This window comes from Lepidochelys olivacea (genome assembly GCF_965140295.1).
Source record: "Lepidochelys olivacea isolate rLepOli2 genome assembly, chromosome: 1".
NCBI lineage: Eukaryota > Metazoa > Chordata > Testudines > Cheloniidae > Lepidochelys > Lepidochelys olivacea.
In genome coordinates this window covers 70,054,578-70,080,509 of record NC_140411.1, presented here as the reverse complement: position 1 = coordinate 70,080,509, position 25,932 = coordinate 70,054,578, and the positions used below count along the sequence as shown (strand labels likewise).

Here is a 25,932-nt window from a genome sequence, read left to right as displayed (position 1 = left end):
AAATTTGGCCTGGCTGGCTACCCATCATTAGAACAGAGGGGTGGCTGGGCCAAACCTGAACACTTTTGCAATCCCATGCACCACGTAGGAACGCCTGGAGTGGGGAACAGAGTCTAATCAATCCCACAAGACCAGAGCCTCAGGAGACACTGCTGTGGGGCGGGCTCTACAACCCCTCCCCTGAATCCTCCCATCCACACCCGATTCCACTCCCCTCCCTCCCCCAACCTACGCCTCCCATGCAACTCTGATACATTCTGGTGACTCAGTTTTGGGTCATGACCTTGCTACAGCACAGAAGCTTTATCTACGATTTTATCAAGCCATTAACATGTAATAAACTGAAAATCTAATGGTTAAAATTAACATTTTTTCTACTCTTTAAAGGAATTAACTCCAAGAGCAGTTTGTTCCACCAAGGAAATAGCCCATACGTAATAAATGTTGAATCAATACTACACAACTAAATTCTTGATTAAAACACTAGTAGAGAGAAGAAAAGCCTTCTACACTTAATTATTCGTTTCAACTTTCTTACAATTGGATCTGCAAGCACTTTGCTAAATGGACTGAAAGGTTGTCCAAATTTTCTGTAGCTTCCAGAAGTACTTGCATCCTTCACTGAAATTATATTTTGTAACATGTTACAGCACTATTTCAATGAATCATGACATATCTTCCCATCATCATCTATGGACACCATTGGTCAGTAAGACTACTCACATGTAGTCATTTGCAGGATTGGGGGACACTCTCTAGCTTATGTTGCAGGTATGATTCCCTTTTGTACTTTTCATACAAGTGACCTTCTTTAACTGTTTAGCATACACACATAGTATACACTCCCAGAAGTTGCAACAAACACATGTAAGGCTATAGGAAAATGACAAATTGGATTATTTGAGAAGCAGTATGGGAACATTATCCATATACATAATTATCCATATACATAACAAATGCATAAGAGGTACATTTTTCCATGACCTTAAAGCTACACATGTGAAGCACTCTGTAACACTGTGTACTGCTGCTCTGTGTATCTCAAACAAAAGAGGCTACAAAACACTCCTATGAAAATTACGGGTCTTAACTATTATAATACATACCACGGAGAAAAATATCTACAAACCAAATTTACATCAGGGAAGATATTGAACCATTATGATAAATCAGTGTAAGTACAGCAAAAGTAGTGCAAATATAAAAAAAATTACCAATACTACACACGTACCTATTATTGTAGAATATTTTTAAATGTTATAGGATAGTATACACTCCTGTAATTAAAGATTATAATGCACACAAATGGGGAGAATTAAGGCAGACCATGCAAGATTGGAATTTCATGATTTTGAGTACCTTACTGGATGAAGTGAGCTGTAGCTCACGAAAGCTTATGCTCAAATAAATCTGTTAGTCTCTAAGGTGCCACAAGTACTCCTTTTCTTTTTGCGAATACAGACTAATACAGCTGCTACTCTGAAACCTTTCAACAATCTGTTCACATACGATTTGGGTGGAAGGAGGTTGTTTTTATTTTCTTTTAATTGAAATAGCTATAATCCAGCATTATTTTATGGTTCTAGCCATGATATGTGTGCAACAACAATAACATCAAAACAGAGTTACAAAAGTGATTTTACGATACACCATAATGTGTAAATAGTACATCCTGATAGATTCTTACATTACGTATTTTTCAAGTGCTATATTTTAGTGATATATCCTGAACGTCAGCTATATTATAAAACATCAAAATTGGAGCTTCCAGTATTGAAAAAGTATTTCAGTTCTCATACAAGTATTTTACTACAGTAGACTATTTACTACTACATCAGAAGAATATATCTGTTAAACATATGTATTTTAAGTGACTAAGTAATACTTTAGGATTACACTTTAAAGAATGGAATTTCAGCATTGATTCCCATATATTATAACAGGAGTCAGACCTACAATTACTTTATAAATATAGATTTAGTGATGGACATTTTAATCAGCACCCAAGCACAGTTGTTCCTGTGAGAAAAAAATTAGAACTTGTCAACAGTTAACACATAGTGAGCGGTGTCTCATGTTCCCGGTTTATCCCTATACTAACAAATAGATGGCCTTAGTATTAACTATTGGCAAACAATGCTTTCTATTAAAGGGGATCCTGGTAGCAAGCCCTATATTTAGGTTGCCTAACACTTTTCATTAAAAAAAGATACTTGCAACTTTTTTTTTTTTTTTTTTTTTTTTTTTTTTAAGATTCAACACATCTACTATCAGAGAGCCACTGAAATCTGGCAGTGGGGAAGCCCTGGGGTTAGAGAGGTGCATTTCCTTTGTCCCATGAAATTATGTTAAAGTTTTGCTGATACACAACTGTTGAAAATTACCTTATCCCTCCACTTAGTTGCATTCCTCAGGAAAATTCTGGGAGCATGCCAAAACATTAAAGTGAAAACAAACATTCTAAGGCTGGACCTATGCAAAAGCAGCAGCAGCTGCTACACTAGGAACCATCCTGAAGCTGTCTGAGCAACTGCAGCAGACATCTGTGGGAGAGAGCCAGGCCAGGCTTCCATCAGCAGCAACCATCCAGACTCAGCACATAACCTCAGAGACCCAACTCCACGAGCATCACATGGTACAAAACCTCCCCCAGCTTGGCGGGAGGGCAGGGTGAGTGAAAGAGTCAAGGTGTGCCAGGCTCCGCAACAACCTTCTGGATCCAGCACCTGTCTTCAGTGGTTCAATCACCACCCTAGGGTAACAGTCTTCTCCTATTGCCAGCTAATACAGTTAGTTCTGTAACTCGTGTGGCAACAGGATTATGTGCTGCAACACTAAAGGAACAGGGTTCACACACTGCTGACAGAAGTATGATGAAGGAGGTGTCACAGCTACGTAGTATTAAATATTTTTACTTTTTTCCTTTAAAAAACCCTACAAAATTACAAAGGTTAAGAAAAACCTTCTTCCTTTAAATAAAACAAGAAAATGACATACAAAAAGACTTTAATGTAAAGTTATGTAGGTTACAAATGATATAAAGACACACTGAAGTCCATACTTGAAAGCACGTCAATTTGATTCCAGCAACTAGGAAGCAACAGTCCACAGCAAAGCAAGGTGGTGGCAGATTTGTCAATAACTGCTTTAAAGTGAGGCACATTAAGACCTTGTCTACGCTGCCACTTTACAGCGCTGCAACTTTCTCGCTCAGGGGTGTAAAAATAACACACCCCTGAGCGCTTCAAGTTTCAGCGCTGTAACATGGCAGTGTAGACAGTGCTACAGTGCTAGTAGCTGCCCTCTCGGCGCTGGTAGCTACACCCCTCATAGAGGTGGGTTTTTTATAGCACTGGGAGAGCTCTGTACAAAGCCGCGACTACACAGCCACGTTAAAGCCTGCACCCCACACCCCGCATCCTCGGCCCCACCCCAGAGCCCGCATGCCCCACCGGAGTCCTCAACTGTACCCCCCACACACCCCCTGCCCCAGACCTGACCCCCTTCCCACACTCCAAACCCCTCAGCCCCAGCCCCACCACATGAATTTTGTTATGTGCACCAATATGGAGGTAATGTGTCAAACACACACATTTTGTTATGGGCACATAACAAAATTCGTTCCGCCTATGCATGGGAAAAATTAGAGGAAGCACTGGTCTGACCTCACATATATCTGTTCACCTATAGTTTTGGATGAATCTCATACATCAATGTGAGACGCCATCATCATTTTTTAGCTTAAAAAGCCAACACTCAGAAATTAAGCAATGTCAGATTTAAAGCTTCCCATGCTACTTTTTATCTGCCACTTTGTGTGTATGCATTAGGATAGAAAAAAAAAAACTGTTGTGTAATTTAGGATCATCACATACACATCTTCCACAAGACCCTAGCTTCATTCAGAGCACAGGTTGGACACACAAGAAGGCTGAATTAAAAATCAATGGCACACCAACTCCCACATTTTTACCAAATGAGAAACAGAAAATGGGACACCTTTGGAAACAGAGAGAAAAGAAGAAGCGTTTGGAATTCAGTTCATTTTTTGTGGGCACCATAAAATAAGTAAATCATAAAGAAGTTAAGGCATTCCCAAATCCAAGATTCCAAATGACAATTTTTTTCTGTTGTATTAAATTTTAAGATTCTTTCATATATAACACACACACAAACAAAATATTGTGCAGAATTTGTCAGATTTTATCTACCATCGCTGCCAATACTAGTTATGACACAGCCCTATACTACCTGAAGTTCCTACTGGACTCCCAAAGGGAAAAAATTCCAAACAGACCAAAGAAGCATAAGAAAATACAACTACACTAACATCAACGGGGGCTGAATCTCTAAATTTTCCAAACGAGGTGAAGAAATACATCTGCTGTAATTACTGATCACTATTACCAAAATTACACTTGACAGCAAATAAATATAATGTTCACAGAATTTAATAAAATACATTTTGTAATACCAACACAAATATACAAGATAAATCTCTAACATTTCCAGTTGGATGTACCGTAGATATTTCTTTTCTATCTTAAGTTTTATTTACTCGGAATCAGATAATATATCTGCAATATCCCTTTGTGCTTATAAAAGTATTTAAGTTCTTGCATTAGGTGGTGTGTAAGATGGAGTCAAGTGGAAATTTCAAACTACACTCTTTAATGGACACATTTATCTAGAAAAAAGGTTAAGATATCCCTACATTAAAAAAAATCCAAGTGCAGTTCTACTCTGCAAAATGACTGTGTAATGTTACCACCTCCTTACTCAACAGACCAGCTCCATAAATATATTTAGAGTTATATCTGCTTACGTCAGCACCAACAATTAGTTTTTACTACTCTCAATTCTTGTTACTGTAGCAGAACCAGTAAGGATTTGGGAAAGCAAGCTGGAGTACAGGGTGCCTCATAAATCAACAGATATGTTAATTAAATTGCAGTTGCAAAAGACAATGGTGTTTCACATATGTAAAGAAGAGCACATCTGGTGTAAATGAGTACAGAATTTGGCTTATAGCGTCTTTTAACCTTGTCTCTAAAGTAGGAAAGGTTCCCACTTCTCGCAAGAGGTGCCAGCAACAGTTGCAACTTAGCTGGTGCTGATCATGTTTTAAACTACTAACGTAGACCAGAAACACACCAAGTTAAGTACCAGTTCTGAAGACTTGTTTAAAATCTGCTTGAAGCTCTGCTGCTGCTATCAGAGGGTGGAGGAGTCAAGGAAAAAATCACACCCCACAGTAGAACATCTTGAGTACAGATGCAGAAAAAACTAAAAACATTAGTTGGGTGTTTATTTAATGATATTTCTGTTGTTCATTCTCTTCTTTCCAATCCTTCTCCCCTTCCTCCTCCTCCCCACCATGTACATCCACTTCTTTCCCATATGATACCCCCCCGCCCCCCAATAAGACTAGGCTACAACATGCCACTAGTGACTGAACAGTGCCTGGCAGTCAGCCCACTACCCACCACTGGCTCACCTCCTGCAACATCATGAGGGCACAAATCAAATGCTTAAGCACATCAGCCACTCCCCAATGCTGTAGCTTGCCAAGGTCCAGGGCACACACTGCAGAAACTGTGTGAACCATTTCAGTTATTTAATATAAGCTAGCCACTAAAATGTTTGGAAATTTTTTTATTTGTAGTACAAATATCAACAAGCCATCTTCTTAACACTACATTCATTTGACTGTCAAAATAGAAAAGTGGCAGCAGCCTAAAAATTTCAATTTGCGTGTTAAGACTAATATTTTAAATTCACAGATTCCAAGCCAAGGAGGAACCATTGTGGTCATCTAGTCTGATCCCCTGTGTAACACAGGCCACAGAAATTCTCCCAAAATAATTCCTAGAGCATATCTTTTAGAAAAAAATCCAATTTTGACTTTAAAAATGGCCAGTGATAGAGAATCAACCACAACATTTTGTAAATTATTCCAATAGTTAATTACTTTCACTGTTAAAAATGTACACCCTATTTCTAGTCTGAATTTGTCTAGCTTCAATGTCCAGCCATTGGATCATGTTATATCTTTCTCTGCTGGATTGTAGAGCCCATTATTAAATATTTGTTCCTCATGTAGGTTCTTACAGACTGTAATCAAGACATCCCTTAACTTTCTCTTTGTTGAACTAAATAGACAGAGCTCCAATCTTTCACTATAAGGCATGTTTTTTAATCCTCTAATTATTCTCATTGCTCTTTTCTTAACTAACTTCAATTTTTCCATATCCTTCTTGACTTGTGGACCCCAGAACTGGACATTCCAATATCCAAGCAGCAGTTGCACTAGTGCCAAATACAGAAGCAAATAACCTCTCTACTCCGATAAAACTGTATCTATATACTGCATAATAAGAAACGAGAAACAAACAAAAAACAAAAAAATTACGTAAAGTATAAACTACTTGCCTGAAAAGTTGGTTAATTTCAACTTAAAATTGCTGATACAGTTCCTTCAATATAGTTATTAAAATTAAGTTACCTTTAGTGCCTAACATCTAGTGGCCAAGAGTCATTACCCTGTGTACTGAAGTCTGCACATTAGAATAGTGTTAAAAGAATATAATTTCTGAAATTAGCACCTTTACTCCTTTGCCAAGCATCTGCAGAGAAGCAGACCAAGCAAGACACCTCAGCTTCTCAGGTTGATCAATGATTCCATAAAAGAACAGAAGGTTATTTCAAAGACAATACAAGTTTTTAGGAGCAGAAAGTTCACAGATCAGCAGATTTATAGTCTTCCCATAGATTATTTTCTCCAGAAACTGAACTTTGAATTAAAATTTGAAGAACCAGCATAGGTGTTACAGTATATAAGCTCCAGCAATTAAAATGTGACCTTTGTTATGATCCTTTTAAAGTGGCAGCAATAAATTTAGGCACTCTAAGGCCCCAATCCAACAAAACACCGGAAGGAAGGAGGTACATGCTATATTTTAAGCATGTGGGATTTTAAGCAAGTATTCCAAGCAAGTCAATGAGCCTACTCACATGCTTGACGTTTATGCATGTACCACAGTAATTTTCCAAACTAGGCCTAAATTACTAATTTTTACAATGAGCAGATATTTCAAGGTGCGCTCATTTTTACAAAAGTGTTGTAAAATAGTCAAGAAAAAGTCTGACCTAGTAAATAAATAATACTAAACCATACCCTGGTAAGTATGTGTATGCTTTGTATTGAAAAAAGTGGTGAGTCTGGTAAGTGTTGCCTTTTGAGAGAAGTAATATGTCTAACGGTTAGCACAAACTGGAGAGAGTCACAATTCCTGGATTCTAGTCCTAAGTCTGCTCTCACTATAGCTTTGTCTACACTAGCCCCCCTTTTTAAAGAAAGAGTTTCCTACCCATGCAGCACAACCAGTAGTAGTATTAGTGGTCCAGAAAGGCGTGTGCCTACACTGTTTTAACTACATCTCAACTAAATCTATTTGCAACATATCTACATGACATTTCAGTAAAAACTACCATTGGTGGTTAAGAACCCTGTCTAAATCAGCATTCCCACTGTTGTTACCATGGAGCTGCACCCAAACATCATTGTTAGCAATGAGGGGAAACTGTTCAGAGAAAGATTGGAGTAGACTACACAAGGCCTACGAATTTAGATAAGACAACTTCTTGGTGCATTAAGCTTTACTTTTGATCATTTCTGTAACATTAGCTCAATAATACCAACTCTGAGGGATGCTGGGAAACTTACTTCATTAACTAGTGTTAACCTTACTTTCTGTTTCATTTATGGGAGATAATGAAGGGAACCCACTGCCCAGGTGCATAAAATAACTAAAAAAGCCACACCATGCCTCTGAAAGGAGAAGCAACTACAGCCCACCTACCCATGTAACAAGTAGGAAACATGCAGGACAAGATCAACCCTTCACTGTATAAACTGGGAAAACTGAGAAAAAGAATACCAGGTCTGGCCCCTGGATCTTCTGCTCAGGGACTGTGCCTAACACATCCCCTCTGAGTGACCCAGAAAAGGTCAAATCAATAGCTAGCGTTCAAATGCGAAAGCTACCTATCTTCCCCCACCCCGAGCACTTCCTGCTCCTCTCACAAGGCGGGGGGAGGCACCTACTGTCAGGGTGGAAAGGGGCAGGAACCAGAGAGGCCTAGAGCAGCAGCAGCCGTTTCCCAGCCCCGAGCCTCCGGGCAGGCCCCGAGTCCCACCATCGGCCCCACGGAGCCGCACAGCGGACAGGCCCCACTTACCAGCCGGACTCCGAGAGCGCGGAGCTCGCCCCGCCAGCCATGGTAGCTCCGGCCGTCGCCGCCTCCGTGGCCCTCGGCTGCTGCTGCTGCTGCTTCCCACAAACTTGCCGCGGCGCTGGGCGGCCGGCTGGGCCCGTACCCGGGAGGGGGGGGCAGCGGCGGGGGAGGAGCCGCGTGGCCTGGGCCGCCCCTCCCGGCTGAGGGCCGCGCCCCCGCCGGGTCTCGGCGCAGCTCGCCGGCTCCAGGCGCAGACCCCGCCGCTCGCAAGCGAACAAAGCCGCCGGGCCGGGGGAGGCTCCAGCCGTCCCGCTACTGAGGAGGCGCGGGCCCGGCGCCCCCTGCCAGCGCCAGGGAGGCCGCCGGCGCCGCCATCACGGGGGCGGGCAGAAGAGGCGGCGCCAGCGCCAGCGCCGCGGCCGCCCCAGGGCCTGGGCTACCGGCGGGCTCGGGCCAGGCTCGCTGGCGGGGGTGGGGGGTGACTTGACTGTCCGGCTCCCGCCGGTGATTGCGGATGTTGGCAGGGGAGCTCACGGCCGGCGTGGCTCGGCCACATGGGCCAAGGGGAGAGGGGAGGTTGTTGTCACACACCCACCCCGGGCAGGGCGGGAATGAAGTGGATGCCCTTGATGGCAGAAGGCCGTTTGTACGAGAGCTCGCCCGCTCAGGCGGCCCTGGTCTGAGCTCTTGCACGGGGAGGAGGGCAGCTCTGCCAGAGTCAGGAGCATGGGGGGCCCCAAACCTCTGTGTGTAAATAAAATAATCGGGGAGGTAGCGTGGCCCCAAAGGTCTCACCAGGCCAGGGCTGTAACGCCAGCTCCCAGCACTTAGATATGGTGCAAACTGCTGCCCGTGGGAGGCTAACTAGAGAAGAAAACCTTTCAGCAATGCAGGGCGAAGGTGACCATCTTTCCCAAAGGGAAAAACAGGAACCTGGGTGAGGCTAGCCTGAGCTCCACCCCCGCCTCCCACGCAGGGCTGGCCTGATGAGTCCCGAGCCCTCCCTCGCATCCCTGATCCCAATCTTTTTAATCTCTCCTCCGGAAGCTGCTCTATTCCCTTAATCATTTTTGTTGCCCTTCTCTACCAGTTCCCATTCTAATATATCTTTTTTTAAAGGAGTAACTAGAACTGCTGCAGTATTCAAGGTGTGGGGTGTACCATGGATTTATATAGTGCAAGTTTTCTGAAAATGCAGCCTCTAGTCTGAGTGTCCAAGCTGTTGATATTCTGTAGCTAATGATTTTTAGCCCCAAAAGCAAAGAAGAAAGCGAGGGAGCCTCTATATCCACTTCTGTACAATCCCAACCTCTCTTTCTGACATCTCATGGATGTCCAGGGGGCATTTTAAGCTCAACTTGTCCAAAACTTAACTATTGATCTGTTATGCACACATGCCTGAAAACCTTATCTCACCAATTTCTCAGTCACTATTCAGAACAATGCTACTGAGGTCATCTTTGTGGTTTGTCATTTCTCTCATAAAACTACCTTCTTTACGTCCTTCCACCATCTTCCTTCCCTCCACTGTATCAAACACTAGCACCTTGTCTTTTTCTTCAGTGCCCATCACCTTTAATCCTACTTTGTCTATCAGATCTACCAATTTATCAAAAACTGTTGACACCGTCTTTGCTCTACCAATGAAAGCAGCCTCCATACCTTCTTCCATGCAGCCCCTACCCTCATGTCTACAAGTCTGCACCTGATGAGCTCTGACTTCTGCTTTTCTGACCCCTGCCATTCAATTTCTTGCTTCATCTTATTTGTCTGTAATTAAACAACAAGTAATATGGAAACACTGAACAACAACTGACACAGACCAAGGAACCAATGCCAATACTGCACTGGTAGATCTGGGCCATTCCTCACATTACTCATACTTTCTCATATTAGCTTCAGGGGAAATGTAGAAAAAAAGCATTATGCACTGGGACAGGGAGAAGGAGAAAGGGCAGACATTCTCTATGAATTGTACAGGTACTGAATGAATTGTACAGGTACTGTACAGGTACAGGTGTCCTCTTGTTGCAAGTACATGAAAAATAATAATAGTCATCAATACCACCGACAGAGAACTATAGGTTGTATTGATGGTTACCCCTTAGAAAGCTGCTCTACATAACATGCACTGAATCACCAGACAACCTTGTACTCAAGTTGTCTATCTGGATTGTGCCAGCCCATATCCTGGTAGACTTTAAGCAAAGTGTGAGTTTAATTAGTGGTGGGGGCAAGGAGAGTTTTATCTGATGCACAGAGATACACTAACCATAGCATTATGCCCAGAAATTCTTATATTAGCACTGAGATATGGCCTAAAATCTCAGAGATCAATTTTCTGAGAAACAAATTGCTCCATTCAAGCAGTCTTACATGCCTATGCATAGCAGCTGCTGGCAGGCATCTGTACCAGAGGTGTGGAACTAAAGTGCTAATGCATTCATGCTACTTACTCAGAGGGTGGGGCAGAGTTAACTGGATAGACAGACAGTAGTATTAGTAGTAAAAGTGGATTTCATTTAGAAACTTCTCTGATTGCATATTAGATGTCAAGAAGAGACACAGTGTGATCAGGGATATTGTACAGGGGCTGGAAAAAGTGTGCCTACATAACAAATTGGTGAGAGAAGGGGAGCCACTATGGAGAAAAAGCGTTCTCTCATTGATTACATACAGATCAACCAACATGGAGAACCTGTCACTGTGGGAATTACTGACTTCTATAAAATCATCAAAACATCTCTTGAGTTACATTAAAGCATAGAGGCTCAGGCTCCCCTTTAAATCTCCCCCTAAATTGCTTGCAGTTGCGCAGATATCTCCGTTGCACTGGCACCTACTTTCCACTGCAACCAACTGCCCAGCACAAAAGAGTCATATATTCCCACCAAGCGCTTTCACAGCCCTATTTATCCTCATTTTTCAACGGTTTCCAAACCACAGTCTTGTTGGATATATTTCAGTAGAGTTAGGCAATGTGTTCCTATTTTTCTTTCAAATGTCTGTTTCAAAAGGTTAGATGTTGGCAGTATGGGCTTGGAAAGCAAGACCTATGAGAAACAACTTGCAGAACTAAATCCAAATCCTACCACACAGCAATATGTGTGATACAATAATCATGTTTATGTGACATATTTGACTGGTGTCAACATTAGGAGAAAATTTTCAGTGGTTGCAGTGACTCAGTGTATGTGTGTCTTTGGGTTTTGGTTTTGTTTGTTATTGGTTTGTTTTGAAATTAACTTAGTTTATGCACCAGTCATTTTTAAGTAGGAGAGTCAACCAACCATTCCCAGAAATGGGACAAAATAGCACCAACAAGGAAAGTTCTGTATTAATAAGTGCAATATAAAGTCAGTTTGCATGTTAATTTAGGAATTTGAAGCTTGAAGGAAATAGATGATGTAACTAATGCAGTCAATCACTGACCAATGAATCACACTTATTAGGCTTATTCCTATCTTTAAGCCACCTCAAGTATCTCTAAACTAAAAGAACACTTTTGCTCTACTTCTAACATACAAACACCTCTGCTAGGCAACCCATTTTTGTTGATCTACAATCTGTCACTTAAGACAGGTTTCTCAGTATCTTAAATAAGAACATTTAATGTCTACACGACAATATTCTGAATCACACAAACAGTTGAGGTGAGATTTAACAGACTGTCCTTGTGTCCCTTCTAAAGGATTCATTTAAAGAAAATTGTTTCCTATCTCCAGGCACTGAGGATTAAAAACAGCAGACTCTCACATCAAAGAAATAACTTTACATATACCTAGTGCCTTATCTCTTCAAAATGCTATATGAGCAATAAAGTATTTACATTTTAATAAAATGTTCTTAATAAAAAAGCCTGTTCAGTTTTTATTTCCATAAAGACTTTACATAAAAATACCTCTTTGTTCAAAGTATTAGCCTAAAAGATAATTTTTCAAAAGGTAATGAAACATCTTGCAATGGAAGTGAAAGGGCAGAGGTTGCTTAACATGTGATCTTAATTAGTGACAACTGTAATGTGTCCCAATATCTGTGTATATATACAAGTAGAGACAGCATCCAATAACAATGGCTGATACTAGCTTCATTGTTCTTCTAAGATAAGCAGCAATTAAATGCCTAATGAAGTGGAATGTAAGGTATTAGAGTTAACAACCCTTTAAGTTGAGTAGAGCAGTTAACAGCTCTCAGGGCTATTATTTCCGTTTCCCTGCACTGGTTTACATTTCCTTCACATTTTGAAAGATTCCTTTTCAACCTGTCAACCTTGCTTCTTGAGCAGATTCACTGATCTTATTGGGTGTATCTACAGAGCAACTAGACACCTGCAGCTGGCCCCTGCGGGGCTGTTTAGTTGTGGTGTACACTTCTGGGCTCGGGGACCTTCCCACCCCAAGGTCCCAGAGCCTGGACTCCAGCCCGAGCCCGGAACTCTACATAGCAATGAAACAGCCCTGCAAGCCAAGCCCGAGTAGGCTGGCATGGCACAGCCATCCGTGTCACAGAATCATAGAATATCAGGGTTGGAAGGAACCTCAGGAGGTCATCTATCCCAACACCCTGCTCAAAGCAGGACCAATCCCCAACTAAATCATCCCAGACAGGGCTTTGTTAAGCCTGACCTTAAAAACTTCTAAGGAAGGAGATTCCACCACCTCCCTAGGTAACGCATTCCAGTGTTTCACCACCCTCCTAGTGAAAAAGTTTTTCCTAATATCCAACCTAAACCTCCCCCACTGCAACTTGAGACCATTACTCCTCGTTCTGTCATCTGCTACCACTGAGAACAGTCTAGATCCAACCTCTTTGGAACCCCCTTTCAGGTAGTTGAAAGCAGCTATCAAATCCCCCCTCATTCTTCTCTTCTGCAGATTAAACAATCCCAGTTCTCTCAGCCTCTCCTCATAAGCCCCTAATCAGCCTCTCCTCTTCCAGTCCCCTAATCATTTTTGTTGCCCTCCGCTGGACTCTTTCCAGTTTTTCCGCATCCGTCTTGTAGCGTGGGGCCCAAAACTGGACACAGTACTCCAGATGAGGCCTCACCAATGTCAAATAAAAGGGAACAATCATGTCCCTCGATCTGCTGGCAATGCCCCTACGTATACATCCCAAAATGCCATTGGCCTTCCTGACAACTAGGGCACAATGTTGGCTCATATCCAGCTTCTCGTCCACTGTAACCCCGAGGTCCTTTTCTGCAGAATTGTTGGCTAGCCATTCGGTCCCTAGTCTGTAACAGTGCATGGGATTCTTCCGTCCTAAGTGCAGGACTCTGCACTTGTCCTTGTTGAACCTCATCAGATTTCTTTTGGCCCAATCCTCTAATTTGTCTAGGGCCCTCTGTATCCTATCCCTACCCTCCAGCCTATCTACCTCTCCTCCCAGTTTAGTGTCATCTGCAAACTTGCTGAGGGTGCAATCCACACCATCCTCCAGATCATTAATGAAGATATTGAACAAACCGGCCCCAAGACCGACCTTTGGGGCACTCCACTTGATACCGGCTGCCAACTAGATGTGGAGCCGTTGATCACTACCCGTTGAGCCTGACAATCTAGACAGCTTTCTATCCACCTTATAGTCCATTCATCCAGCCCATACTTCTTTAACTTACTGGCAAGAATACTGTGGGTGACCATGTCAAAAGCTTTGCTAAAGACAAGGAACAACACGTCCACTGCTTTCCCCTCATCCACAGGCCAGTTATCTCATCATAGAAGGCAATTAGATTAGTCAGGCATGACTTGCCCTTGGTGAATCCATGCTGACTGTTCCTGATCACTTTCCTCTCCTCTAAGTGCTTCAGAATTGATTCCTTGAGGACCTGCTCCATGATTTTTCTAGGGACTGAGGTGAGGCTGACAGGCCTGTAGTTTCCAGGATCCTCCTTCTTCCTTTTTTTAATAGACATATTCCAGAAAGAGTCACAAATGGGTAAGATATTACTCAATGTAAGTAAGATTAATGGAATCTGGCCCTTTAGTTATTTTCAGAATGAAGGCTTAGATTCTAGAGCACAATTTTCCAGCAAAATAAAAAGGAAAGACAACTATGCAGCAGTGTAAACAACTGTGTAATCAGATATATGGGTCTCTGGTGTTAGTGTCACTACCATGATACCACTAGAGTTTTGGCTTTGTATCCTCAGAGTTCTAATTAAGGCATTAGCTAATTACCAGTAGTTAAGTCCAGAAATGATCTACTAGTCTGGGGCAGCTTTTTGGCTTAATGTCAAGCAGAAATATGAAGCTAAAGCCCTGCATCAACTTTCCCCCTCCCTCCGAGGAAGGTTAGAGGATTTCAGATTTGTAAGCCTTATCACCGATTATGTTTCAAAGCAGCATTTTGAAGCTCAAAGATTTCAAAGTGAAGTCTCTATATTAGGCCCCCTTTGAAAGCTCTTAAGCATAGAAGCAGTTACCAACAGGTGTTTAACCATTACTAAGCAATTCTATATTTGTGCTTTCACCAAGGTTATTTATGGATGCTGGCAAGTTGGAAGAGACTGCACTCTTCTGAACTGAAAGGGAACAGGGTAGCCTTTACAGACCCCTGTTGATAGAAAACATTTACTTATTTTCATCAGGAAATGTAAAGTATTATTTTCAGTTCACAGAAGGATCCACCCTGTAGTTTTCTAAAAAGCTACAGTATTTCTGTGTCAGAGGTAGGTAAACTAATCGAAATCCAAGCCAGGTTCCAGCTAAGCATTTGGCTCTGGGTCCATGACTGAGAACAAGCTAAGCAGGCAAGAATGTTCCTTTATTATTTCCTGTCAGTGAAAATACAGCTATTTCATGTATTTTCTTAGTTGGATGTGGAAGCTTCAATTCATACTGCTTTTCCATTAGTTTGTGTATTTGATCTGAAGAGTCCCAATGTGGTAGGACTAAATGAACATTAGCACAACCTTCAAGAAGCAGTTAAACTTAAATTACATGGAATTTAAACCAATCCAATGCAAGAGCTGAACAACGGATTCAATGACCTTCACTGATGGAGGTTTAGTTCCTTTCTTTTCCGTTTGGCTTTTATTGATATATATATTTGGTTCTTTTAATTTTAGTTACTGTTCTGCCCTCAGTACTCCCTTCATATTAACCTTTAGCAAATCAGACTAGATCATAGAAAATGGAAGAATCATCAGATTTTCATCAAAAAGTCTTATCCTTTTTTAAAAAAGAGAATAGAGTCTTATGTTGGTGGTAGTCCAAGTGATATGTAATTACATTCAATTGGAGATTAGCTGTGTACACCCATACTTATGCAGAGGGGGCTCTTAAGGGGACAATGACAATTTTTAAAGGTTATTAAAAACAAAATGTCTTTACATACTGTATGTTACTGCTCAAATCCTGCTGTCCTCACTCAGGCATGATTATCACTGAAAAGAACAGGATTATTAAAGCTGAAATTCTAGCTGTCTAATGTACTTCTAAGTTTGTTTACTAGCATTTATTCAGCTCATATATGGACCAGTCAATTTCACTTTCGTTTATAGAGTGTAAGATGTTTCACTTTCTCTGTGTGTTAGTAGTTTTTCCCCTATATGGGGTGAAGAAGTCAGCCCCTCCCCCGGAAGATTTCAGATAACTCCAAGAGCACAAAACAGAGAAGAGGAGCGCTGCAGATAGAGAGCATGACTCCAGATCCACTACATTGCAAAACTACTCCCACAGCCACAAGTGTTTCAAAACCACTCCCCCGCCCCGACCTTTTATGCAAAGCTGCTGGTCAGGTAGCAGTGCATACTGGCCAAGGTTCACTTTTCTTTGCTCCCAAGGAATTCAATTCAGCAGCAAGTACATGTGGGCCCGCCCTAAGCACTCAGCAACAGAAGACAAGTTCCACCCCCCAGCACACATGCACCAGAAAGCAGATAGCCTTCGGGCAAGTGGGTGAACCAACCAGGACTGGAACCCACAGTGAAAGGTGAGCAAAAAGACAAGGAAAGAAAGAAAACAAAGAAAAGTTCAGGAGGAAGAGACTCAAAATAGATACAATACAGGAAAGATGGCAGTAACAAAGCCACAGCATCCAGTAATAGTTGGGGCATCCATATTCATTGCAAGTGACACTTCAAAAAAATAAGGTTAAGGACAACTGATTTAAGCCATCACACATCGTGAAGTAATAATTCTTTAAGCAACATTGCCACTAAAAAGCCACAGGGGAACACAAGTACAGATTTTAAACATACAGTGGTCCGTTAATTTTATTTCTTACTCTCATATTTATTGCTGTTGGATTTGGACATAACTGTAGAATATACTCATATATTCCAAGCTTCCCCCCACCCTTCTGTTGCACATAAAGTCTGATAACATTAGTACTTTGTCCCTGTTGCTGTGCAACTCATGTGAGGTATGTCTACACTGCAAAAAAGTGTTCTTGACTCAGATTAGCTAACCTATTACTCCTCAGGGAATTTGGCACCACTGTGTAATGCAGAATTTTGCAGAAATTAATGTGTGCGCAGAATTTCCTTTCCCCCACAGAAATGGGCTGCAGTGCTGGTAGGCACCACTAGGGGCTGCTGGACCTGGCAGAGCCCAGCTCACACATGGAAGACACTGCTGGGGGAAGGGGGAGGGAGCTAGAGCAGTGTTTCTCAAACCAGGGTCTGCGAGGGTACTTCAGGGGGTCTGCAGGCCCCGCTAATCAACTCAACTCCTGCCCATCTCTTCCAGCGCCTCCTGCATGCAGGAGGCACTTGGAGGGAGGGGGAGGAGTGGGGATGGAGTATGCTCGGGTGAGGGGTAGAAAGAGGTGGGGAAGAGAAGGAGCAGGGGCAGGGTGAGGGTTTGGGGGAAGCAGTGGAATGGAGACAGGGAGAATTACTTAATTAAGTTTCACTTCCATTGTGCTCAAGAGGTGTATTAAAACCACCGTGAAAAGCCACCCAGAGTAACTTTTTGGAATTAAAGATGCAATCCACATCTTTAAGTCAAGTACCAAAACACAGTCATGGGCTGCGGGTAGCGCAGCCGCTGGACCCCAGTTGTGGGTTTGGTAGGGGAAATTTTTGCTTTTTATTATGCCCCATGCAGGTTCCGGAGCATCTGAGGAGACAGTATGTGCTACTCAGCTTCCTGGGTTCATCAGTAATCTCCCTGGGGCTGAAGGAGTTCCGCTCTCCCCACCGCAGCCCTGGGGAAAAGGAGCTCTCTCTCTGTTCTCATCGCAGCCCGGGAGCAGGAGGAGTTCTGTGGAGGAGTTTGCTCTTCCTCCCACCTCCCCACCAGAGGAGTTGTGTCCCCCAAGGGTGCCCCTCCCCGCATGTGGTAACATTTAAATTCCTGCTCACAGCCCTGGCAGTAACTAAATCACATTTGCATGTCCACACTACGCTCCTTGTGTCAGTAGTGCTCATCCGCACCCGGAGTGCTTGCACAGATTTAACTGTCAGTGTGGGACATTGTGGGATAGCTTTTGAAAGGCAGCACAGTCAAAGTAAGTATCTACATTGACACAGCATCACATAACTACATTGACCTAAGTGCTACACCTCTCACGGAGGCAGAGGTCTACACTGCCTTACGTCAACCAAACTCTGTAGTGTCGACCAGGGCTAAGTGGGTGAGGTACTATTTTTCTCATCAGCAGAATTTAAAAGACAAGCTTTCAAGCTTACACAGAGCTCTTCTTCAGATCAGGGAAATATACTCAGAGTGTCACAGGTCAATAGAACAGATTGTTAAATTTAAGTAGTTAACACATTTCAAGGGACCATTCAAGGTGAAGGAGCCAGTTGTCACTTCCCCAGTCATGGAGGGCCAGGGGAGAAAGGAGTGAGAGAAAAAATTGCCTGTAGTGGTGTGTACTTTAGGCCATGTCTACACTATAGAGTTAAGTCTACTTATATCGACAATCAAACTGCTGTTTAAACTACATCGCTTGTGCATGTTCACACAACGCTTCTTGTGTCGGCAGAGTACATCCACAGGTGGTGCTCTCGCACCGACAGAGAGAGCAGTGCAGCATGGGTAGCTATTCCACTGTGCAAACCACCACCTTCTTTCACTAGGAGTTCTGGGAATGGCTTGCAGTGCATCATGGTGATGGGCTCACCGCCCCATGATGCTATTTTCTCCATTCCATGGGCTTCCGACTATGTTTCACACCATTTTTCAGCTGCCCCTGTAAACTTTGCGCCTAATGTCTCTGCCTGAAAGCCTGGATCCTGCACTGCTCACCAGTCTTGTGGTAACTGTTATGAACATAACGCGGCTGATCCTGCAGTATTTCATGAGCTGCACATCGAAACAGAAATACTTGGTGCCTGCACGGCTCTGTGCCATGGAAAGAAAGAATTCAAGACTGATGTTGGTATTCATGGAAACAAGCACTGAGTGGTGGAATCGAATTGTGCTGCAGGTATGGGATGATGAGCAGTGGCTGCAGAACTTTTGAATGCACAAAGCCACCTTCCTGGAACTGTATGCAGAGCTCACCTCTGCACTGCAGTGCAAGGATACCAAAATGAGAGTAACCTCACAGTGGAAAAGCGAGTGGTGATCGCTGTATGGAAGCTGGCAACTCCGGACTGCTTCCGGTCAATCACAAATCAGTTTGGAATTGGTCTGGGTGGTTTCAGAAGGGGATCTGTACAAGTGCCTAGGGACACTATTCTGAATGCTGACACTGTTTTCCACAGGGAGAAGTGATTGGAGCTGATAGCTCAGTACTAAGGGTTACTGAGAATACAAGGTTATATCTCCTGCATGCGTGTGGCTTCAGATTGGGTCCGTATGATGCTTGCTTGTGTGCTGCTTTGGTTCCTGCATAAGTAATTTCCAATTGGCATGGCAAAGTTTCCTACAATGAGGAAAGAAACAAAGGAGCTCTACAAAAGAACCTTCAGCAGAGGATTCCATAGTGTCTTCAGGAAAGTTTCCTAGAGATCTCTACTGAGGAGTCCCGGGAGATCCCGTTATCCATTAACAAACTTTTCCACAGGGCCCCCATTGCATAGCTGCACAGAGGAATGAGAAACAGATGCACAAACAGTACTATCTCTTCTCCCACATGCACCATGTAACAAAATAAAAGACACCTCTACCTCATGTAACATGTAGTATCAAAGCAAAATGAGTACTTACTGGAGCTCCTCTCTCCTGCTTCAGGCGCTCCAGAGCCAGAATGCTGGGACTGGCTAGACCCTTCTGGAATCAAAAAGAGGTCCTGGCTCGCCATGCCATTGGATGACACTGTTGCCTGTCCCACATCCTCCTCCAACTTGACCTCCTTGTCCACCACTTTGTCTTTGGGATTAACTCCACTGGCTGTTGCCTCCAGCCTTCCCCCATCCCCAAAGTGTCCATGGGGCTCTTGGCAGTGGACATGGGGTTGCCATCAAGGATGGCATGCACCTCCTTGTAGAAGTGGCATGTTTTCCGTGCTACACAAGTGCGACTGTTGGCCTTTCTTGCTTTCTGGTACACCTACCTCAGCTCCTTGATCTTAGCAGGCACTGCTGCATGTCACTTTCATGTCCCTTCTCCTCGATGCCATGAGCAATCTGCTCATAGGTGTCAAAGTTCCTATGACTGGAGTGGAACTGTGACTGCATAGCCTCCTCTCTCAACAGATCCAACAACTCTGTTGTACGCCAGTTGGGTGCACGTTTGCTGCAAAAAGCTGGTATGATCAGCTGGGAACATGCTGTGTGAACAGTCCATGCCAAGCAAAGAGCAAAGTGGAATTTCAAAAATTCCTAGGGCTTTAAAGGGGGAGGTCTGAATGCCTGTGTACCTGGCACCAGGGGAGCCAAGTTGAAGCATGATGAGTGGACATGATGAGCATTGAGGGACAACTCCTGGTGGCCACCTAAGGCAGCATAAGCAAGCGCAGTGTCTACACTGACACTGTGTCACTCTAATTTCATCATAAAAAGCTCTATGCTGCTCATCAAGGTGGTTTTATTCTGTCAGTGTAGCAGGAGAGTTAAATTGGCAAGAGGAGCATTGCAGTGTTCACTCCACTCTCGTCAATGAAACCAGATTTTTGTTGACAAAAGTGTGTAGTATAGACAAGGTTTTAGAAACATTTGAGAGAGATAACAGATCCCTAAGCGGTCTCTCTTCCTCCTCTGCTTTGAATGATATAGACCACACTCATGTTATTCTATTAAATTGACAAGTACAAGACATCTACACAACCATCACTTTCCACGAGGAGAGCATCAAATCATTCTTCCAAGGTGTCACAGCCAGGTCATGGACAGCCAGACCCAGTAGTTAGAGCCAGAGTACACAGTCACAAGATGGAAGTCAAGAATCAGCTGTATCAGGATACCAGGAGGTCAGAAACAGAAGACGAATTGGAGATCAGAACCACAAGTCAGGAACCAGAGTCAGGCCAGGATGCCAAGAAATCAAGCCAGTGGAATAAAAGCAGGGAGCACAAGGCACACAGCCCACAATAGGATGAAGTCCAGTTGTTCAGACAGCTTCCTGTTCCTGCTGCTGGCTTAAGTAGGGTCAGCAGGCTATCAACTGTTCTGGGACTCCACCACTAGGACAGCAGGGGCGGAGCCTCAGATTGGGGCTGGACTTAATAGGTTCCAGGTAAGCAAGCAAGCATCAGCAGGCAGCCAGATGGAGGGCTGGAGCATAGTTGTTCCTATAAACCCTGCAGAACCAGGTTCAGGCCCTATGGGTCATGACATAAGGCACCAATCTCCTCAATGAACTTTAAAAAAAACAACCCTCATGTTGATTCTCTTTAGGCATAACAGGTAAAAGGCACCAAAAATCATAGCAGCCCTGGACCTTCTCTTTTATCAAATCATTTTATCCACTGTGCTGTGCAAGTGATGCCAGCCTCCACCCCCTTTCATTTCCTTCTTTTTCTCTGATCCCTATACCTTTTTCCATGTTTATGCACGGAATGCTTTCTCAATCCCCATTAACAAAGCCCATGTTCTTTGTTCCAATCCCTTCTAAAAACTTACTTCTTCCATGATGGCCAAATACCACAGTCATGGGCACTGTATTGGAATCTAGAGTGATAGAATTAGATTTATAATAGAAAACACTTAAACTAGCCCTTTCATCTGCCTCTCCCAGTACATCTTGTCTCCTCTCTGCTTGTCTTTGAGATTGTAATCTTCTCCTGTGATGGAGCCAGTACCATCTAATTTTGTGTATTGTATAGCCCTGAACACATTGTCACAATAGCCAACATTCAGATTATTAGAAGGTCGCTAAGACAATTCTCAAATATGGAACATATTTGGAATGACATTTGAAATTTGAGTATAATCAGTAATTAGGCCCATTTTTTTGGTACTATGAATGCCTCAGTTTTTGAGTGTCCAGTTTGAGAATCCAGAGACCTGATTTTCAGAGATACTGAATATCCTCCACTCCAACTGAAATCAAAGTAGGAATTGCAACAGCTAAGAGAATCAGCCCTTTATGTTTCAGAGACAGAATATGGTGATGGACACGATAAAAAAAAACACCCTAAGACATATAGATAGCTAAGATGGATATATTTTAAGGCCTGGGTTATAACTACTTGTTTAGTCAATGTAGCTTTTTGCAGCTATTTGTTTACATAATAATGAAGCAGTCTGTTGGCAGGAGGCTCAAGAGTGCAACAAAAGTGGCACTGTAATTCAGGCTTGAAATGCATAGGCAAACCTGTATCATTATACTATACATAACACAGTATTATGGTAGGCACAGTCAGTACAATTAGTCTTTTGCTTTCATAACTGCTAAAAATGGATCCAAAAAGTTATGTTCTTGACCTAGTTATAAGATGTATAATGGTTAAATGTACCTGAGCTTAACTAGACTTCCTTATCAGACATAAGTGAGTGAGATGCATGTATATAAGATAATTAACTTAATTTGTACCTATTGTGTTCAAATTTATCACCCTATTATTTTCATTTAACAATTCTTTATACGCAGTTAGAGACAGTCTGTGAAACATATAGCAGGATGAGACCCAAAAGTAAGACTTAGGCCTTAAATCTTATCAGTAAATTAAATTAGCTTGACTAAGGAAAACATCTATCCTTACAACAAAGTTCATGAGCAAAAAATGTGAAATTCTTTATATTCCAGAGTGTAAATTTGAAAATTAAATAGTGTAAGGGCCTGATTTTCAGATCTGCTGAGCACCTGCATCTACTACTGACGTCTGCATTTCTGAAAGTCAAACACCGAATATACAGCCAAGAGCATTTTTAGTTGGCTTTCAATTCTGATTTATTTATGCCTATTTATTTATGATTCTTATTTATTCATGCATCTGAAGGACTGTACTAATACTGCAAAGAAAGCAAACTTAAGAACATAACGCAAGAATGGCCATACCGGGACAGACCAATAGTCCATCTAGCCCAGCATCCTGCTTACCAAAGGTGTTTCAGAGGGAATGAACAGAACAGGGCAATTATCAAGTGATGCATCCCCCATCATCCACTCCCAGCTTCTGGCAGTCAGATGCTTGGGACACCCAGAGTAGGGTTGTGTCCCTGACCATTTTAGCTAGTATCCATTGATGGATTTATCCTCCGTGTATTTATCTACTTATTTTTTTAACCCAGTTATAGTTTTAGCCTTCACAATATCCCCTGGCAATGATTTCCACAGGTTGACTGTGCATGGTGTGAAGAAGTACTTCCTTTTGTTTGTTTTAAACCTGTTGCCTATTCATTTCATTGGGTGACCCCTAGTTCTTGTATTATGTGAAGGAGTAAACATTTCTTATTCACTTTCTCCACACCACTCGTGATTCTCTAGACTTCTATCATTCCCCCCTCAAGTTGTCTCATTTCCAAGCTGAAAAGTCCCAGTCTTTTTAATTTCTCCTCATAAGAAAGCTGTTCCATAGCCTTAATTTTTGTTGCCCTTCTCTGTATCTTTTCCAATTGTGATATATCTTTTTTGAGATGCGGTGACCAAAACTGCATGCAGTATTCAAGGTGTGGGCATACCATGAATTAATATAGTGGCATTAGGATATTTACTGTCTTATTATCTACATTACTTATAGCAGTATAGTGAAAAGACAGTAATATAGGTATGCCTACAATTACTCAGGACAGAATATTGTAATCACTTTTAATCACCATTTAAGTCTTACACTGAAGTCACGTTCTTATCTTTGCAGGTGAGGAAAAACTAAATAAGGCAACACTCAATAGAAGCCTCAGAAAACAGAGCCTAGAACTAGATAAGACAATCCTATTGATGCTTCTGCTTACTCCACGAAGGCTTTTGAGTGATGGGCAGGTACTTCTACTTTCCACTAGTTGGATGGTTACAGCGTGGGATAGAGTCACGCTCCGCAACAAACCTCCCTCTCTAGCAGCAGTTATCCGTCCCTTTCTTACCACTTTTAGTAGTATTAACTAAGTCTCCAATGAGTTCTGCACCCACATGGCACCCCATGGACTTCACTGGGGCTCTGCGTGAGCACAGGAGTCTGCATGCACAGAGATAATCTCTGAACCAACGCATAAGTCTCTCCACACCTTCTCCCCGAATTGTGAAGGGGAGGTTGCACTGGAGCAGGTTGCCTGCCCTACAACAGCACCACTTCAATAGGGTTCCTTTTCTCATTGATCTGAGGTTTTGTGCAGTTGAAAGGCTGTACCTCTCACCTCCTTGGCAGCCTCTCAGAGCCCTCCCATAAACGGGAAGATTTCAAGGAAATTCTGTTCAATATGGGGAAGTTTCCAAGCTCCTCAGACTTCCTCCCATAAGTATTCCCACAGAGAGTACAAACTCAGTATAAACAGATTAAAAACTTTTAAATAATATAAGGAAAAGAAAATACGGTACTTTAACCACATTCTGTAATAAATACATTAGCAATATGAAATACCTCACTCAGGCAAATTGCCCATTCACTTTAAAAACACGACTAAAGCTTGGGTATTATGTTCCAGCTCTGCATGGAGCCACACTGTAACCACCATTAACAACTTCTGAAGTTAGTAGCCACTGCTTAATAGGGAGGGTCGGGAGGGGAAGCATGTTTTATCGAGTTGCCTCAGTTAAGTAAGCTTAACTTGACTGAACCTCTTCTCCCCACTGTTCCGAACACCCACCTCAACACAGTTTAACACCTTTCAGATTATTTGAGCTAGTTTAGTTGTAGACTTGGCTTCCCACATCCCAAGCTACAAGATGATCAGCTCAAACAACTTTGAAAGTTTAGAAAATAGTGCATTGCAGAACAGCACTGCTTCTACTGACAGTCATGCTCACCAACTGCAACTTGTGTACATCTAATGAAAACAGACCTGCAGTCCACATTTAATAAACAGGCTCCCACAGGGATCTGTCTTGGCACCATGTCTTTAATATTTATATCAGTGACATCCCATCAATCGAGTCATGGAAATTTGGATATACAGATGATCTCACACTTTCCATGCAAGCGAGGACTTCACCAAAGCAGAATGCAACCTCCTAGAAGATTTGAAAAATTGGAGGAGTACTGTTGGTTATTGCCACTCCAATCAATCCCTTAAAAACACACACACACACACACACACACCCCTTCCTGTTTCACCTGAGCAACCAACACACCTGAATAGACCCTTCTGTGACACTAAACTTAGGCTTGATGATTATTCAAAATATTTCATCATGGTTCTGGATTACAGCATCAGGCAGCACCACCATCTGATGAAAACAGCCATCAAGATTAAGGTTACCACAAAACTATCTGGGACCAGATGCTCACCTTGGTCCTCATCTTATCAGGAGCTGAATATTACATGTCAAGTATGGGCAGGTAGAGAACATATGAAACTAGTCAACATGCAATTGGACACTGCTATGAAAAATGTCACAGGAGCATTGAAGTCAACACTGACAGTCTGGCTCACCATCCTCACTCATATCTTACCACTATCCCTCTGAAGATAAGCAATATAATACAAGAATATGACTATGCAATAATTAACCCAATCATGTATGAAGATCTCCAACCTCCACTGAGATGTGGCCTTAAATCTAGACACCTCTTCTGGAAAGTGGCCAAAGCTCTTAAAAACCTCAGGACTGTCACCAAAACTTAAGTGGTGGAGGCTGTGGAGAACAGCAGGGCCAAAAATCAAGAACTGATCACAGATCCTACAGATCAACCAACCTGACTTCACCATTCCATATAAGATATGGATCACACCGGACCACATCAGAACCTCACTCAGGCATTGCAATTGCCTACTACACAAATGAAAAATGAAGGACAGACCAATATGTGAATGAAGAGAAAACATCCAAATCATGAAACATCTGGGAATTCTCTATGATCCTTCTGCGGAGGGACAGCCTTGATTAATTCCATGACACTGGAAACCCATAGAGTGGATGAGAAATTTGGACATTGACTTTTAACGTTGCCATATGAAAGAAGCAGCAGCAGCTCAAACTATCTAAAATGTGCTAAACTGTGTCTGCACAGGTGATAAGGGTGATTTTAGTTGAGTTAACTCAGCTGAGGTAACTTGATTAAAAACATACACCTTTATGCCTATTTAGACAGGGAAAATGGGACTTTGCGTGGGCAGAGGCGCATGTGAATGGATCCAGTTGCAAGATCAGGTCCCAAACATACAGTTGCTTAAACTAACTCAATAGCATTTTTACAGGAGTCACTCTTTCTTTATATGGTACATTATGTTTACTGATCTGTTATTTGAGTCTGCAAGTTGAT

At 42.5% G+C, this 25,932-nt stretch overlaps 1 protein-coding gene across 3 annotated transcripts in view; it reads right to left on the bottom strand.

The window, feature by feature from the left end:
* The window catches only part of TDRD3 (tudor domain containing 3), a 314,042-nt gene extending 305,428 nt beyond the window's left edge, over positions 1-8,614 (bottom strand). Inside the window, exon 1 of one of the 3 annotated variants that reach the window (XM_084632730.1) lies at positions 8,242-8,614. In XM_084632730.1, coding sequence (XP_084488856.1) covers positions 8,242-8,282 — 41 coding nt within the window. In that variant the 5' untranslated portion in view covers positions 8,283-8,614. The remainder of the gene's footprint in view (positions 1-8,241) is intronic. The other 2 variants (XM_084632729.1, XM_084632731.1) reach the window with 2 other exon arrangements.
* Between the last annotated feature and the right edge of the window lie 17,318 nt (positions 8,615-25,932).